The following is a 16,161-nucleotide window of genomic DNA, read 5'->3' on the forward strand; positions in this document are numbered from 1 at the left end:
GATCCTGAAAACAATTGACGGTGCTGGTAAAAAGCCTCGACTGGGAAAGAGTGACCCGCGAATTCATGCTGGGCGAGTTGGACGAGTTCGCTAATCGACAAATTGCTGCAATACTGACAAGGGGCCATTGCAGATGCTCACTATTAAGCATGTAGTGTTTTGATAGCAAAATGTGTCAATAGAAATTCGCAAAACGTAGCGCAAGAGTCTACAAGACTTATTGCTATGAGCAGACTTAGTTGTCCCGTGCTATGATATACTTGGGGCGCTTGTAGCTTTTGTCGATTTGGTTTATTTGCAAGTCAGTCGCTAAAAGTGAAGGAGAAGCGTTTGGGAGCCGATATGAAAGGTACATTCGCGCTGAGGGGAGCAGTAGATTTCAATAAAAATGTCACAGTGTACTCGGGATTATGATACGCAGAGCTCACGAGGGTGATTTGATGTTGTCAAATAAATGAAAGATTGTCCTGGAGTTTACGACGGTCGCTTTTGAGGCCTACATATTTTCCGCCTGATAGGCATCTTCGAGCCACCGCTTGGGACTTCGCCACGCACAATGTTATGTGTCAGATAACGCTTTGCATCCAACAGGATCAGCCCCATGCGGTGTGCGGGTGCGAGAATCTCAAAATTGAAAGCAACGACTAATTATGGCAGAGGAACTATTCAGACACGACGCAGCAGGTCCAGTCCTAGCGCAGAACCGTTTGATAGGCCCTTCAACCTCAGAGCACTCACGATTGTCCGTTGAGAGTAAATACATTCTGTAGGCAGATGGTTGGACACTAACCAATAGTCCGGGCCGCCCCTAGCGCATTGGTTGGTCGCGCAATTGCCAGCCACTTTAACTTACTCCCCGGATGCGTAACTAACTAATCCTTACACGGTCGCGAACGCGTCTTTGGCTTCGAGACGCGCTCTATCGTGAATGAGAGTGGGCCCCGTCGCGAAATATGAGATGGACTTAATCTGCCCAGGCGGTTTTCCTTTTCTACCAAGACAAGGCCCCTCTACCTTATCCCTACCCACTACTCCGAACTTCAATCTCAATGCAACCGCAAACCACCCTCTTGCACTTTTTACACGTATTTTCTTTGGATTGCTAGCAACTGCAATAATTGTTCCAGAGCCACATCGATTTGTTTCAGGCTGTGCCTTCTTAGCTGCTTCTTGTAATTGTCAAACACGATGCCACCTGCCGTCAAGCGCCAGAGGCCTACAGTCAAGTCCAGCATCGCTCCTCCCAAAGAACAAGCTACAACGAGCATCAGCAAGTTCACACATGTCTCCAAGAGTATTGGAAGCAATGGCTTGGAAAAAGACGTCCATTCCAGGACCACATGTGCAACAAACACAAAGGCTTCTGCGCTTGCGCCGTCGACCCGGAAACGCAAGGCAGTTGCAACTGTCCAAGAAGAGAGCGACTCTTCTGCCGATGAGGCCGTCAATTTATCGCCTCCCACACCCAAGCAAAGCAGCGAGAGAGATATTCTACCTGCCAAGCGCGGCCGTGGCCGTCCTTCCAAGAAGTCACGCGCAACTCCCGCTTCTCTGAAACGTGGCAGAAGTCCCAGTGTATCCGTCTCCGAATCCGACGAATCAACCATCAATACTGACAAGCTTTTCAAGAGGCTGCGACTGGAGTCCTCACCATCACGAGCATCTTCCCCCCTTACGGCATACACTTCCACCACTGAATCGGATGCTGATTTCGAGCTCGGGATTCCTTCTCCACCCTCGTTGCCCAGCGAAATCCTCGACCTAGTGCATCTTCACGCGGCGTTTCTGAAGACACTTACATTGCATTACGCACACAATGGCTCTCACGTCCCGGCCGACCTTCGTGTCTTGCGCCCCAACGTCGCAAGAGCATGGGGAAAGAAGGCAGTCTGTGAAATGGATATCAGGACTTGCCTCGGCGTTCTCAACATGAAGACAATGCAGCCGCGGTTCTTCCTATCAAATTATGGCCGTGGAAAGGTTTGCATTGAGATTGATGAGACTCAATCTTGCGGCCCACTCGCTGAGAAAGAACTCAACGATATCTTTCGTAGTAATATCGAGACTCTCTGGTCTCACTTTCACCAGCAAAGTTCCACCTCGAAGATTGATAGCTTCGTCGACAGCCTACCGAAAGCCAGCATCACCATTTGCGACTCAGTTGCCAAGGCGTCTACGGTGATTGCAAAGGGCCAGCAGCGTCTCGCCGAGTTAAAGCAAGGAATGGCCGCTAAAAAACTAGAGAAGGATACCAGAGTCACAACCGCACCTGCATCTACACCTGCACAGTCGCCTCTCACCAACCCGGATGGCTCCAAGATGAGTCTGTTGGACCGAATCCGGTTTAAGCAATTGCAGAAAGCCTCGCTTCCCGCCGGACTCTCTGCTGCTGAGATGGAGCGCCGTGCAGCATTACAACGTGTTGACGAGGTCGCCGCTCTCATTGGTATGCTTAGCCGAGCAAGCTCTACGGGAATGGGACGCGTCTCGTTCCCAATGCCAGTCATGCTGCAGAAGCTCAAGGATTCATTCCGCATGGGTATATCCAAAGAAGAGGGTGCTACCTGCGTCAGGCTGATCGCAAAAGAAATAGCCCCTGAATGGGTAGTGGTTGTCACCATCAATGGAAAGGAGAACGTGGTCGTGGAGACGGATCGACAGTTGAGTAAGGTGGATGTAGCAAAACGAGTGCAGAGTATCACTGCTAGCAACTAGGATTAGAGTTGCGTTGTACGTATAGCGGTGCGAAAGCCAGCTAGAGTGGCTTTAGCCGTCAGGACTTGGAAACAAGCTTCACATGTGGATTGGCGTTCTGGAGTTGGACTATCACAAGGATAGAAGGCATAGCGTTCATTGTTCTGAATTTGCAAGATACCATAGTTGGGTCGACTCTCCAGGAGTAGGGATGTTTTGGATGCTCAACGCAGACGAGTAGGTTTGAATATACTGGATGTTCTATGCAATTAATCCTGATTATCGTGAACCAATAACTGGCAACCAGTACGTACAGCCATGATAGCTTCCACTTCATGTCTAATAGACATGTACAACACATTGAAAACTTCTTTCAGAATCGAGTTGTTCACAATGAAATCAATCATTCTCGACAGCCCATGCGGACGTACTCAGGAACGCGCATTGTCTTTGATGCTCAGCGTAGTAACAGTAATGCCTTTGTTTCATTCGATGCGTCACTGTAAGGTACTCCGAAGTAACTACTAGCAATTCAGAGATATACCAGCGCAAACTGCTGTTCTCCTGTACCACTACCATGTGCCCAAGGACTGAATCAAGACTCAACATCACTGTCCAACAACAAGCTGGAAGTCCATCACCGACTTTGCAGCCGCCGTATCGCCTACAGCCATGTCCTCGTTACAGGTAGACCATCTAAGACTTTTTCGCAAATCTCGGCTGGCCAATGTCCTTTCCTCGAAGCTTGACGTTGAGGACACGTTCCAACGAAGCAAGCACCTTTTGGTCAGGTGCCGACGAACCGTCCTCCATGGCCTTGACGATAGAGAGACTCGCATTGGCCTTCGTGGCTAGTTGTTGCTGGGTCATCGTAGGCTCAAACTTTTTCCGTGCAGCTTCGATTGCATCTCCGACCGCCCTGCCCACAGTCTGGGGCTTGATTATGTCGTCGGAGCGGTCGACCTTGGTCAGACGTTGACCTCCGGTTCCAGCAGCAGCCTGCGCGATCGTTCTTTAGCATTTGTAGCCGAGTGGTAGGATCGGATAGATGGACCAAATTATCTTGTCACGCATAGGCAGGGGGTCGTGGGGAACTTGGTTTGCGGATATGACGCAAAGGCATTCTCTTGCACTGCAAGTGCCTCAAAACCTTCGACTAGGAAGCAAACGGGGCACGACTTACAGTTTGAGCCGTAGCATACTTCTTCTCGGTAGAGATGGGACCTCCGCTGCGTCGCGCGGCGTTGAGGGCAGCCTGACTACGCACCACCGTCTCGCGCGGACCACCACTGCCACCCTGGGTTCGGCTACCAATCTTGGTGACAGTATCCCAATCAGCCATCTTTGCGGTAAGTATGTGGGTGAATTTGGAAATGTTTATAACAAAGAGATGATTCAATGGATGCTGTGGGGCTGGATGAAGCGATATCAGATGAAGCGACCTGTGTGCTCTGTGTAGGTTGTAGGGGCAGATTGGCGTGCAAAAGGTTTGTGAGTGAGATAGTTTTCAGGTGAAGCCATGTCACGCTCGTGGAAAGCGATCGAAATATGACGGTGTGAGTGGCCTCAAGCGCTGTCGGCTGGAGGGGCTCAGAACCGGACACCCCGCAGGACCTTGCCATTGACTCAATCGGTGAGGCAATCAATCTTTGAAAGGGGCACACAGACCACTTTGAGATCTTCCGTCTCACGTCGTTGCATCTTAACTCCGATGAGGCGCTGACGAGCTTGAGGATCCACCCGTACGGATCCGTAGTGCTGGGGCGTTGAGTTGAACCTTTGCGCCAGGCGCCTGTGGCGTACGGAGTACCGTAGGTTAGTAACATACAAATTACTGTGGATGACTGCATTTGTTACCAGACGCGCGCGTTGAGGAAACCGGACACTTCCCTCCAACATTCTTTTAATACTCTCCGTCTCTCGGAAGTAGATTCGGCTACAAATTGCAATACATGGCAACCTATTCGTCGTACGTAGTATTTAGAATCATCAAATGAACCGATGTCCCTAAGTGTAACGAATCGGGTTGTTGTCGTATATGCGACGAGGAGAATCTTTAGGTGAGCCAATCGGTTTTATTTTGTCGTGCGCAACTGTTTAAATTCTGTAGGCTCTTCTTTTTCTTTCTTCCCCTTATCTGATATCATGTTGTATTTGCACGTTCATTCGGAGAAAATTTGGCTAACGAGTGCGCAGCTTGGTTCCGTTGCAATGAGTTCTGCATCCCTCCGATTGACGGATATCACTCATGCACCGGTATGGCGAACAGGAGCCACGGGCATTTTGGCAGTGTCTTATTATGCATTGTTCGGAACTGCCACTGATGCTTATCTACTCATCCTCTTCACGTTGTGCAAAAAATGGCAAAGAGGCCAGCAGCTTTCTCTTCCTGGCTATGTAATACACAGCGTGCTCGTGGTTTCAGTTGTTGTAATCTCCATTTCCCATACTATCTGGCATCGACCAGAACGTATGCAAGAAAGAAGACGCCCAGCACATGCAGCTGAAATTTATTTTGAATCGATATTCAGGCGATATCTCCGCCATTTGGTGAGCCAGACACCCGCTCAATTGGTGGTTCACTATATTCCCATCGGAGTTGCAGATGCAAAAACAGAAACCATAAGATCACGCTCTACACAAGAGAAAGGTGATATTGCAGAGGTTCTAGAGTTCAAGATCCTGGCCCCCGTCTTCTACACGAGATTTGTTTGTTATGCCCACGACCTAGAAGCGTTGTTTTGCGAACTCATCGAGAGTTGCACAATTTGGGTTTCCAGGCCCGAGTTACTGCCAAAGTTGGTCTTCAAGAAGCCATCGCCTATTCTCAACACTCATAACCCTGTTGAGTTTGCGGCTTTTAAGCTCATACAAAAACTTCGAAAAAGACCTGAGCGGATTGAGCAGCCATTGACCTCAAGTCAGCCTCCCAACCACACCTCTGCAACACATACCAAGACAGACATTCGAAACTTCAGGCTCTCTTCAATGGATGGTTACGTCCTAAACCACGAGTCTACTAAGGCAAGGAGGCAGTACCGGTCGATGTTGCTAAAGTTGTTCGTCGCAGACAGAATAGCTCTAGGAAACCCGACATTGCTTTTGTTAGAGCAATTGACCCTGGCGGCGATGATCGCATGGTTTGTAGCATGTTAACTATTCATATTTGAATGAGTTCTTTGAGATTAGTCAACTTCGTAATAAGCCAACGAGCTGTCGTGCTTGCATGCAAGCACATGCTGGCTCAACCCAATACCAACTCGACGTGGAGTACAAGCCAAATTGCTTGGGAATATGCAGAAGGTTGAGAACGGACCGAAAGTCGCCCGAAAAGACGCGTCTCCACGCCATCCGCTCGAAGTCACACATTTCGCTTGTTGTGGACTTACTAGGAAGCCTTTTACGGTTGCATTTCTACTTCTGGTTCAGGAGTCAGTACTGTGCATATGCCAAGAGGACACCCATGCGAACCTCCATGGCGTCAAGAGAGCGAGGATTATATGCATCCTACCATTCCATCAATGTCACTCCGGATCCCACTCGTTGGAATGTGGGGGTCATCAACGAGTACTAAAGTATGTGCTGTAACCGCGCAGCACGGTTCATGAGTTCGCATTACAATGCCAACTGAGACTTCACTCAGGAAGTAGGATAACCAGTGTAAGGACAACCTTGGCCTATTGCCGTTGTCCGAATCATATCTGAGTCGAAGTCTGGCCATGCAGCTTTCAATAGTCTAAGCTCTTATCCTGCTTAGCATCAATGAACTACCAGGACCCGTGATATTTCACATGCTGGCAGTCGTGGGAAACGCCCAGTGCGAGTCTATTTAATAGACCTTCTTTGCGTTTCTATACTTAGTTCTTCGTTGCAACCTGGTACACAATACCCACCATTCTCGCCACTAGCTACTGCTGGGAAGCCGCGCAATAAGTGCACATAGGTAAACCGCTTTGTCGACTTGGAGCGCCTGCACTTACTTTGCTGACATGCCGTAACCCATGTGTCTGCAATTGCAACCCACGTTCGCTAATGAAGGCAAACGGATTTGTGGCTAATTCCGAAAAATACACAACCAGGGATGGAATGCAACTTTACATAGTGCCAATCGTATGGCCAAGAGATTACCATAGCCTCCTGTTAAAGCACGGCCTATCGGAAGCGAAAGCAGTCAATAGTTGTTTGCAGGCTGGACAAGGTTCATTGCGAGAACGCCGATGCTGACCTGTCTATGGAATGCAGCTCTCTGTTGTTCTCTACTTTGATATCTTGGATTTTTATGCAACCGCGGGTCTTCCGATGCATGTGCTAGCCACTTTTCGGTCACCATACAAATTTGGATCTGTTCTTGTCGCCATAGTTTGCTGCAACTAGGCCTTCATTCTCGCAAAACTTTCGTCGCCTTTCCCCATGTCATTGATATGACAGGGTTAATTTTGGAACCGTCCCTATTCGAGAAGGTAACTAATTCTACCGGAGGCAACCGGGCTCCTCATTCGCTAAAGATTCTAATTTCGGAATTCGAGAGCGCCAAAAACGCTGACTTACTTCACAAAACACTTGCTGTGTGTATGGAAAAGGCAGGTTTTGTAAACACTAAAAAAAATCCCGATCAAGCGACTGTCACCTCGGCACGTGCTGCAGTATCAGTGTTCGTGCTTTTTCAGGCCCCTGAGGACCTTCTTCACATTCGCCACTCACAGATATGAATCGATGTGAAAGTTCATTTATGACAATGGAGGGTTTCTGCCTAAGTGACCGTAGCGTTGCAGGAATCTCACTAAGCCTGGGCACAGCGGACCTCGTAAGTGCCAGTCAAATCCCACCGTTGTAGATTGCTCGACAACCTGCAGCCACATCGGTGATTCGCAATGTCAGAGTCAGCCTCGAATTCAGAAAGGTGTAAGTGTGTAAGCTCGGAGTGTAGGCCCGCTTGTCTGATAGTCTGCATCGGAGGTGCGCTGCGAGCGTACGGGAGCTTTAACCGGACGAAGGAGCTGGAATATTCAAGTCATGCAGGAACAGGGCACCTGGTCCAACTAGCCACTTAGACTCGATCTAAGAGTATAGGGCTCGAAGCTGAAAGCCATCCAAAGTTGATAGCGAGGCTAGGCATGATCAATTGGATGCCTTGATCAGTATCAGTTGGTCGGTTCACTTTGGCCAGGGGAGTTTTGATGCTGGCAAATCTCGCTCGGTGGCATTCGCAGTAAAACATTATCAGCAAAATCTTTTTTATCATCAAGTTGCTTTGATGCGCTTGCCCGGATATCAATACTACCCCTGCGGTCCGAGCCGAGCAAGATTCTCTTCCAGACCCACGACTATCCACCAGAATTACATACTCGCATATCCACCCACGCCGAGGCGAGGGTGAGATGACCCATAAGCTTATTGCGCGCCGCCACCTCGTCATCTAGCTGTGGCTTCACTGGTCGCTTATGCTGTCTTGGGCCAATAAGGTATACTATCGTTCAATATTAGATGCACCTCGTCAATGACTAGGCTATAATACACGACTTCCGCGCTTGGCCTTGACGCCGACGCACTCGCCTCGTGATGCATACCGCTTTGAAGTTACGCGACCACGAACGTATCTGCATGTGCATGTGCATGTGCCTACAAGTGTTCGAGACCGAATTAGCCGGCGTCGGGTCGTTCAGGTGGAGCGAATCTTGGCTTCGATCGTGATCGAGTGCATGATGCGCATAAGTTGGTGCTATACTCGCAGTAGAGCTCTCGGTGAGCCTACCTGAATGTGCCAAGCGGAATTCTGTCGCGGTGTTCATCCACGGATATTCTCCAGACATGGGATGGTATGCTCGGAATGCCAGGAGTGGTTGTGATATCACCTGTCCAAGACGTAGCACAGTCAACATGACCATATTTATATAAAGCTTGCTCGATCGTCGTCTAGGTGGGTTCCGGATCAAGAAGTTGTTTTGTAGCTCACGTTCGCTTCAGGCTTTCCTATAGCTTAGTCCTTCTTTGCTCACCGCTACCGTTTTTGCACAATGCTGTTCAGTAGTTGGGCCTTGGCCCTCTTCTTGCCTCTCGTTTCATCCCAGCAGACCTGGGATTGGGCCAAGCCCATCTCGCGTACGGGATGGGTCGTTACTGCAGATAGTTTCAACACGGGAAACGAGGCAGCCAAGGCTATAGATGGCAACAAAAGCACCTACTGGCACACACAATACAGCCCGTCTGACGCTCCGCTGCCTCACTATATACAGGTGGACTTGCTCAAGTCTTACGTAGTGAATGGTATCGGGTATCAGCCGCGACAGGACGGGAAACGTAACGGCGACATCGGCCAGCACACCATCACAGTTAGTGCCGATGGCACGACATGGTCCTCACCTGTTGCTTACGGCAACTGGTTGAGTGACGCTACGACCAAGTACTCGTTCTGGTCAAATAGCAGTGCCAGGTACGTCCGCCTTACAGCCTCCTCCGAGGCCCAGGGTACCGGAAACCAATGGTCAAGCATTGCCGAGTTGTATTTCTACAGTCCAGACACGACGCTGGACGGAAGTACCTACGTGCCCCCATCCAAGGCTACGAAGGGTAGCTGGGATGTTACTCTAGACCTGCCTATCGTCCCTGCTGCGGGCGCCATCTCTGGAGACAATGTTGTGGTGTTCTGGTCTGCTTTCCGTCCTGATCTGTTCTCGGGCGGCACTGGCCTTACAGATACAGCGCTATGGACTCCCTCAGCACAGGCTGTGACGCCAAAGGTTGTCTCAAACACGGCCCACGATATGTTCTGCCCGGGCATATCGATGGATGCCAATGGGTTGATAGTTGTCACGGGCGGCAACGATGCGAAGAAGACAAGCAACTACGACCCAACGACCGGCGGCTGGTCGACTGGTGCTCAGATGGCTTTGGGTCGTGGCTATCAATCACAGACCACTATTGGCGATGGTCGTATCTTCACGATTGGTGGTTCATGGAGCGGTGGATACGGTGGCAAGAATGGTGAAATCTACAACTCAACCTCGAATGCCTGGAATAGTCTCAGTGGCTGTTCGGTCACACCCATTCTGACAGCTGATGCTCAAGGAGCTTTCAGAACGGACAATCATGCTTGGTTGTTTGCATGGAAGGCAAACTCGATTTTCCAAGCTGGTCCTAGTAAAGCAAGTAAGCATTGCCCGTTTTATTTGTTGAAATTATGATTTCAGGTGTTGTGCTTTCAGTATACCAGTTCTCGACAGACATGTGAAACAAGATACTAATAGACACACAGTGAACTGGTTTAATGTTACCGGCTCTGGGTCTTACAAAGCAGCTGGAACGCGAGCATCTGATACAGACTCAATGTGCGGAACAGCTACCTTATATGATGCGGTCAACGGCTACATCCTCACAGCGGGCGGCTCTCCAAGCTACCAAGATTCAAGTGCCACCACGAACACCCACAGAATCAAGCTGGGTGATGCTGCTGCCACTCCCACAGTCACAAAAGTGGCCAGCATGTCGTATGCACGGGCATTTGCCAACGCGGTCGTGCTGCCAGACGGCAAGACACTTGTTTTCGGAGGACAGTCCTACGCTGTCCCTTTCACTGATACTACATCGTCGCTGCCATCTGAGCTATTCGACCCGTCGACCCTCAGGTGGACTGTCGTTGCACCCATCGCGGAGCCACGTAACTATCATTCGATCGGTCTGCTGCTCCCCGACGCCACAGTGCTAAGCGGCGGGGGCGGTCTATGTGGAACCGGTTGCATCCAGAACCATTTCACCGCGCAGGTCTACAGCCCTCCGTACTTGTTCAACTCCGATGGTAGCCGGGCGACGAGGCCAACCATCAAGACGGTCTCCGCGACATCGCTGAAGCCGGGTGCTACATTCACTGTCTCGACGGACGTTGCAGCGACATTCGCCCTCATCAGACACGGATCCTCCACGCATACTGTGAACACTGACCAGCGCCGCGTGCCGTTGACCACTACGAGTGCCGGGACACTCACTTACAGTATTACACTTCCCTCCGACCCAGGTGTGCTTCTTCCGGGCTACTGGATGTTGTTTGCGCTGAATGGGGCAGGCGTGCCCAGTGTAGCGACGCAGTTCAAGATTTTGTTGCCCTAGATATATTGTGGGGGTGCGGTCTGAACTCAGGTCAGGCACACGCGAGATCTGAAGTTCGTATAACGGACAGTTGTGAATAAGTAATAGTTTGATTCTAATAAGCGGTGTTTGTTGCAGTCCTCGTGAGTTTGTAATGCAACGAATGTTGACTTGGGGTGGTATTAATTGAGATTTTCTGTTTACAAAACAAGCCACCCATAGAGTGATATCTATAAACATTGTATGGCACACACCAACGAGATGCATGTTTTCTTAGTTGGATTTGTCGACCAATGATTGTAAATGTGCCGAGTCGCCTAATGATGTGTCCATGACTGATCGTGAGGACCCGGATGAACAGTTTTATGGCTCTGCTATACCTCTGGTGCCTGCCAAGCTTACAGGGGTTTGGCTAGTAGCATTGCCCAGTACATCCACCACGTGAATAAGCTTAAAGACTGCCGTGGGTCAATGTTGCCAAGCAAAGACACCCTAAACGTTTCCTCTCATTCAAGGAGTATGACAAAGAAAAGGAGAAAAGGAGAAAAAAAGCAGAGAAAAGGAAAAAGGTCATTGGAGATTGCCTGTCTGACTCAATGGGTGTAACTGTACTGTGACCCAGGACGAAGCAATCAGGTATCAAAGGTCGTCGGCTCTTGCTCGGACCATCGGTGATGACTATCCATCTCCTACGCCGCATTGCAGCATGATGCCATCACGAAATTGGTTAGGCACGAGACCATGTATTGCTTTGCATCGGATCTCACAACTCAATTCGGTTCAGCAAGCTGACAGGGCCCCTGGACATCGTGGGACTTTGCGTTCAGGCAGCCTTTTAAGGAGACGGCTAAATACCCCATGGTTCGTGTGACAGCTCATTTTCTTGCTCGCGCCAGTTTGTATGATTCCTTTAATGAAGCATTGACTTGCCAAATCTGAGTTGTTGGCGCCCGTTTCTTGTCCATCAGCTATTCAAGAAGCAGTCAGTACGATGAAGACCACAGCAACACTTCCAGCGGCCTTGACGCTACTCGTAGCAGGCCTATCGACCGCTCAAGCTGACAACTCCGACTACCTAGACTCCGTCTGCTCACCCGAGGGGGATTTCACGTCCGGTCCCATCCCACCATGCATTGACATTATCAGCATTGAAGCCACCTGTGCGCCCAACGGAACCGACGCTCTAGCCCTTGAGGCCCACGCGCAGTGTATGTGCAAGGGTTCATACTTTGCGGAGTGGCTCGGATGCCGACAATGCCTCTTCGATCACGGCGGGATGAGCGAGCGAAACCTGACATACTACAAGTCGGTCATCGCCACGGCCTCGAACCTGTTGTGTACCGGCACGCCCACGGCACCATTCCAGACGCTTTTCAGCAGCGCAGGCGCCGAGGTGCCGATACCCACAGTTGGCGGCGCTGCGTTCAGCGATGTTGCGTCAGGGAACACAGCGGTCAGCGTGTATTATACCGCGAGCGGAAGTCAGGGCCCGGGGCAGATCACCGGAAGTGCGACAGCGGCGACCGCTACGGTGTCAGTGACAACTGATGCTGCCGCAACAACGACAACTGGCGTGGAGCCAAGTACAACCACTGGAGAGAGTGCTGGGACTAACACTAGGGGAACATCCGCCAGCACCTCCGCTACTTCGAGCTCGAGCAACGTTGCCGCGGCGACGGGGGTCGCCGGCGGCATCAAGAACTTGTTGTTCGCTATGGCCGGTGGGGCACTGGTGGTTGCATTATGATGATGCCCGGAGAGTGACATGTGTCGCGGATAATGTGCATAAGAGAACGAAAGGCTTAACAGATGGGTAATGTTTACGGTAGAAAATGTTGTATGAAAGTAATGAAAGCGCATTGAGATGAGTATGGACACTGTAAGCTTGGCAGTACCTTGTTCACATCAACTCAACGTTTCCCGCCTCACCATGTCCAGTCATATAGCACATGCTCTATCAGTCAACAGCCAGGCCGGTTTGATAAGTATTCATTTGTTTGCTACAGCCAAGGTGCTTGAGCGGTATGCAGCACTTGCATAAACCACAGCCAAATATCAATCCACCTTAACTCCCAGCATTTCAATTTGAATAGGCTGGTATCGTGCCGCCAAGCCAATTCGGTGTCCGAAAGTAACACTTATTCAGGCATATGCTTGAAAGGCTTAGCCAAATTTTCCTGGCAGAAGGGCAGCTTGCCGACAGTCCAAATTTCGGTGTCCTGCGGATGACCGATGTGTTAGTCCCGACTACGTATAGCAGCCACATTATGTTTCAGGTGACGTCATGCATGAACTTACAGGCTTCAACTTCTGCTTATCCTCGTTACTGAGCGTACCGCCCTTGAGAGCAATGATCTCTGGAGCGGCATCTGGGTCGTGGGCGATGGGTGAGCCACAGTCACCGCAAAAGATGCGATGCACCTGCTGGCCGGAAGAACCTTTGCTTGAGTACTTCTTGGGGTTACCGGTGATTGTGAGCTTGTCCTTGGGGACTACGACAACGAGCGCTGTTTTAAGGAGTTGCATGTTAGCCAATTGGGTTCGAGTGGTTATGATTGGCTCGTAGAATTATGAATCCATGGTGGTGGCTTACAATATGTCGAGCCGCTCTGACGTTGGCAATCGTCGCAGTGGTCGTATCCGACGATAAGAGGATCAGCATCGACCTTGTACTTGATGCTACCGCAAAGGCAGTGACCGCTGAGAACCATGGTGACGTGGTTATATGACAACTTGATTAAATTTTTCGGTTTAATATATGGTTTCCTGTAGAGTTGTTTGTAATATGGAACGAAGAATACATGTCATGGGCAGATAAAGCTGAGGATAATGGTGTTTATATAGTTACGAGAAACCCCCAATTCGAGTGGTTCTGCAGGACTAATGCAAGTTCTGCGGTGAAGGCTCAATCCGTGCATAGTCTTCCAAATCATTTAGATCAACACAGGATCATTAATTGAAACATGACAATAACCGAATCTCAAATTGTGGCACGTAGTACCCTCACCTGCACGGATCTGCCTGACCTGCATGTCACATCCCCCATTCAACGAGCCTATGACGATAGCGGGGCTGCTACAGACAAAACGGATGCCCGCCGATAGAGCCATGGCGGGGTAGCTTCGAGCTATAGAAGGCCCCGCTGGCCTGAAGGTTTACAAAGTCCAGCCATTCAATTTCGAAGACTAAATTCAGATTGGAGTTCATGTTTCTCTACAAGATATGGATTTGTGCCAAATGGTAAATCAACATTATTGTCATTGCGTTGATTGAAATCTAGCATATCTCAGGAAATGAAGCCGACGCCATTAAGGAACGGGATATGGAAGCTACGAAGGATTTCACAGTATTTGTCATTATATCATAGCTGAATCTCCAACGAACGAAAATGAGCTTTTACTGGGTTCTTGTGTCCCGATAAAAGTAATTATGGGGTACATTAAAGGGGGGCGAGCCAGATTCATATTTATCTACGAGGGTAGGCATGTAGATAGTATTTGGAATTTGGAATAGTTGGCTGACGCGCATGCGGGCTGCTGACTGTTTATGGAGCTTCGCTTGATAGCGAAGGAGTCTGGAGTCCAATGTTTTCTCACCACATAGCATCCACTACGGCACTGCTCATGGTTTTAGTACGGCTGGGTGCAGTGTCCCTCGATCTACGCTTGGCATCACGAGCAGGGGCACAGCAAGATACCCGGCATCCAGCTATTGCACAATTGCCATGTTACATGCATAACACAGTTCGCGATGGTATCATTTACAACTTCCAATTTAGGAACTACAATAGTTAAATATCTACTCAAAGCCTGTACGCTATCCTCCATTACGTCATACCCCTAGAAGCTCATACGAACGCAGTCCTGTCTTTTGTCCTTAGATTGACGCCTTTGTCGTAGCTCCTAGAGCAGCACCCGATGCCGGGATCAGGAAGTCACTCTTGGGCACAGAGCCATCTGCACCCCTCGCGCCTTTCAGGGTGGTCGGACTGACACTCACAAAAGAGCTGTTGGACCACGTCGTCGATGAGTCCCATGAGTTTCCTGAAGACTTGACCGTGCTGACCAGGCTCACCTGGGCGCTTCCACTGTTGACTGCTGCGATGTTGCCGGTCATGGTGGAAGATGAGCTGCGCATGACATAGCCGGTATCTCCATTGTTCCAAGCGGTGTTCCGGGTGAATGTCAGGGATCCTGGGTTCCCGTTGTCAATGAAGCCCTTCTTGGCATTTGAGAAGGCAATGCTGTTCTTGACAATGTGGCCAGCAGGCGGGTTGTCGGTAATGCCAAGCTTGAAGCCGTTGCCGTCGCCCTCAAAGTCGGTAAAGCCCCATCGATTGAAACCGTTGCCCCAAGAGTATACCTGCGATAGCCAAGGTTAGCGACTGGAATTTCCCAAATGATTCGACAAATTCTCGTCAATGCTGCAGATCATCCCCAGAGCCCATGGCCTCAAGTAGGCCATGATTGCTCCGGAAGATAAGCCGAGAGAGAAAAGGGGAAGGACTGCAGAAATAGCTTACTTGGTCGATGGTTACAGGAGATGCGAACATGTAAAGGTCCAGTCCGTCATCAACGTTATCCCAAAGCCTGGCGTTGCGCAAGACGTTGCCCTCGCCGGATCCTTCTTTGCAGGCGAAACCATCGGCGCTCTCTCCGTTCTTCCGCGGGTCTCGATTACGGTATGAGTCTAAGTAGATGACTGTGTTGTTCGAGGACTCTCCTTGTAGTTGGAATCCTGACTCATAGTTGTCGTGCGTCGAGAGCAGCTCGTAGTAGTTGTTAGAGGCGTCTCGGGCATAGACGCCATATGGTCCGTTAATCAGCCTAATAATATATTAGCAATCTTTGAATAACCTACCAGGTGATCGATGACTTACTCCAAGTTATAGAACTTCCAGTAATCTGCACCTTCGATGTGCAGAATGCCTCTTTCCTTATTGGGGAGAGATACATCGAGACCATATGGCGTACTGTTATATTCTTGGTCAGCTCGACGAAGTCTTCATGCACCACGCCAGGACTTACCCAGGAAGACCCTCTCCATCAATAATGACCTTTTCAGTTCCGTATGGTCGCAGTGTTATCGGCGAGTTCGCGCTACCACTTTTGGTGATCTGAATGTTGGTTGTGGGGGAGTAGGTTCCGGCGCGCAGATAGATGGTGTCACCAGCAACCGCAGCATTTACAGCAGACTGTATAGATCCATATGGCGCGGTGGAAGTACCCGTGCCAGTCCCAGTAGGGGAAACATAGATATCCGTAGCATAGGCAGTACCGCTCACGGCAGCCAACAGCGCGGCGATCTGTGAGGCTCGAATATATGACATGACTACAGTTTAAGGGGATTGAAGATGTGCTTGTCTTCTGAAGTGTCTCAAAAGCCGTT

General features: G+C 50.0%; 6 protein-coding genes across 6 annotated transcripts; 3 read left to right on the forward strand and 3 right to left on the reverse strand.

The window, feature by feature from the left end:
• The first annotated feature begins 886 nt into the window (after window positions 1-886).
• Window positions 887-2,934, forward strand: BKA67DRAFT_561315 (uncharacterized protein). Its single transcript, XM_046102522.1, has one exon. It carries the CDS (start codon window positions 1,189-1,191, stop codon window positions 2,713-2,715), a length of 1,527 nt encoding a protein of 508 aa, XP_045959894.1. The 5' UTR covers window positions 887-1,188; the 3' UTR covers window positions 2,716-2,934.
• On the reverse strand, window positions 2,935-4,411 carry BKA67DRAFT_561317 (multi protein-bridging factor 1). The gene is made up of 2 exons (XM_046102523.1): window positions 3,878-4,411; window positions 2,935-3,693 (listed from the first exon to the last, which is right to left on the reverse strand). The coding sequence occupies exons 1-2, from the start codon at window positions 4,034-4,036 to the stop codon at window positions 3,391-3,393; spliced, it is 462 nt and encodes a 153-aa protein (XP_045959895.1). The 5' UTR covers window positions 4,037-4,411; the 3' UTR covers window positions 2,935-3,390.
• A 113-nt stretch (window positions 4,412-4,524) lies between these two features.
• Window positions 4,525-6,020, forward strand: BKA67DRAFT_244462 (uncharacterized protein). Its single transcript, XM_046095699.1, has 2 exons — window positions 4,525-4,800; window positions 4,891-6,020. Exon 2 carries the CDS (start codon window positions 4,906-4,908, stop codon window positions 5,848-5,850), a length of 945 nt encoding a protein of 314 aa, XP_045959896.1. The 5' UTR covers window positions 4,525-4,800; window positions 4,891-4,905; the 3' UTR covers window positions 5,851-6,020.
• A 5,598-nt stretch (window positions 6,021-11,618) lies between these two features.
• Window positions 11,619-12,715, forward strand: BKA67DRAFT_244515 (uncharacterized protein). Its single transcript, XM_046095701.1, has one exon. It carries the CDS (start codon window positions 11,765-11,767, stop codon window positions 12,518-12,520), a length of 756 nt encoding a protein of 251 aa, XP_045959897.1. The 5' UTR covers window positions 11,619-11,764; the 3' UTR covers window positions 12,521-12,715.
• Window positions 12,716-13,595, reverse strand: BKA67DRAFT_244495 (Mss4-like protein). The gene is made up of 3 exons (XM_046095700.1): window positions 13,367-13,595; window positions 13,072-13,280; window positions 12,716-12,992 (listed from the first exon to the last, which is right to left on the reverse strand). Exons 1-3 carry the CDS (start codon window positions 13,482-13,484, stop codon window positions 12,912-12,914), a joined length of 408 nt encoding a protein of 135 aa, XP_045959898.1. The 5' UTR covers window positions 13,485-13,595; the 3' UTR covers window positions 12,716-12,911.
• Window positions 13,596-14,649: 1,054 nt separating this feature from the next.
• On the reverse strand, window positions 14,650-16,102 carry BKA67DRAFT_516065 (pectin lyase fold/virulence factor; the record flags this gene model as incomplete). The annotated part of the gene is made up of 4 exons (XM_046097779.1): window positions 14,650-15,135; window positions 15,296-15,599; window positions 15,653-15,745; window positions 15,801-16,102. The coding sequence occupies 4 exons, from the start codon at window positions 16,100-16,102 to the stop codon at window positions 14,650-14,652; spliced, it is 1,185 nt and encodes a 394-aa protein (XP_045959899.1).
• Between the last annotated feature and the right edge of the window lie 59 nt (window positions 16,103-16,161).

The sequence above is a fragment of the Truncatella angustata genome (genome assembly GCF_020726525.1).
Source record: "Truncatella angustata strain MPI-SDFR-AT-0073 chromosome Unknown BKA67scaffold_3, whole genome shotgun sequence".
NCBI classification, from domain to species: domain Eukaryota; kingdom Fungi; phylum Ascomycota; class Sordariomycetes; order Amphisphaeriales; family Sporocadaceae; genus Truncatella; species Truncatella angustata.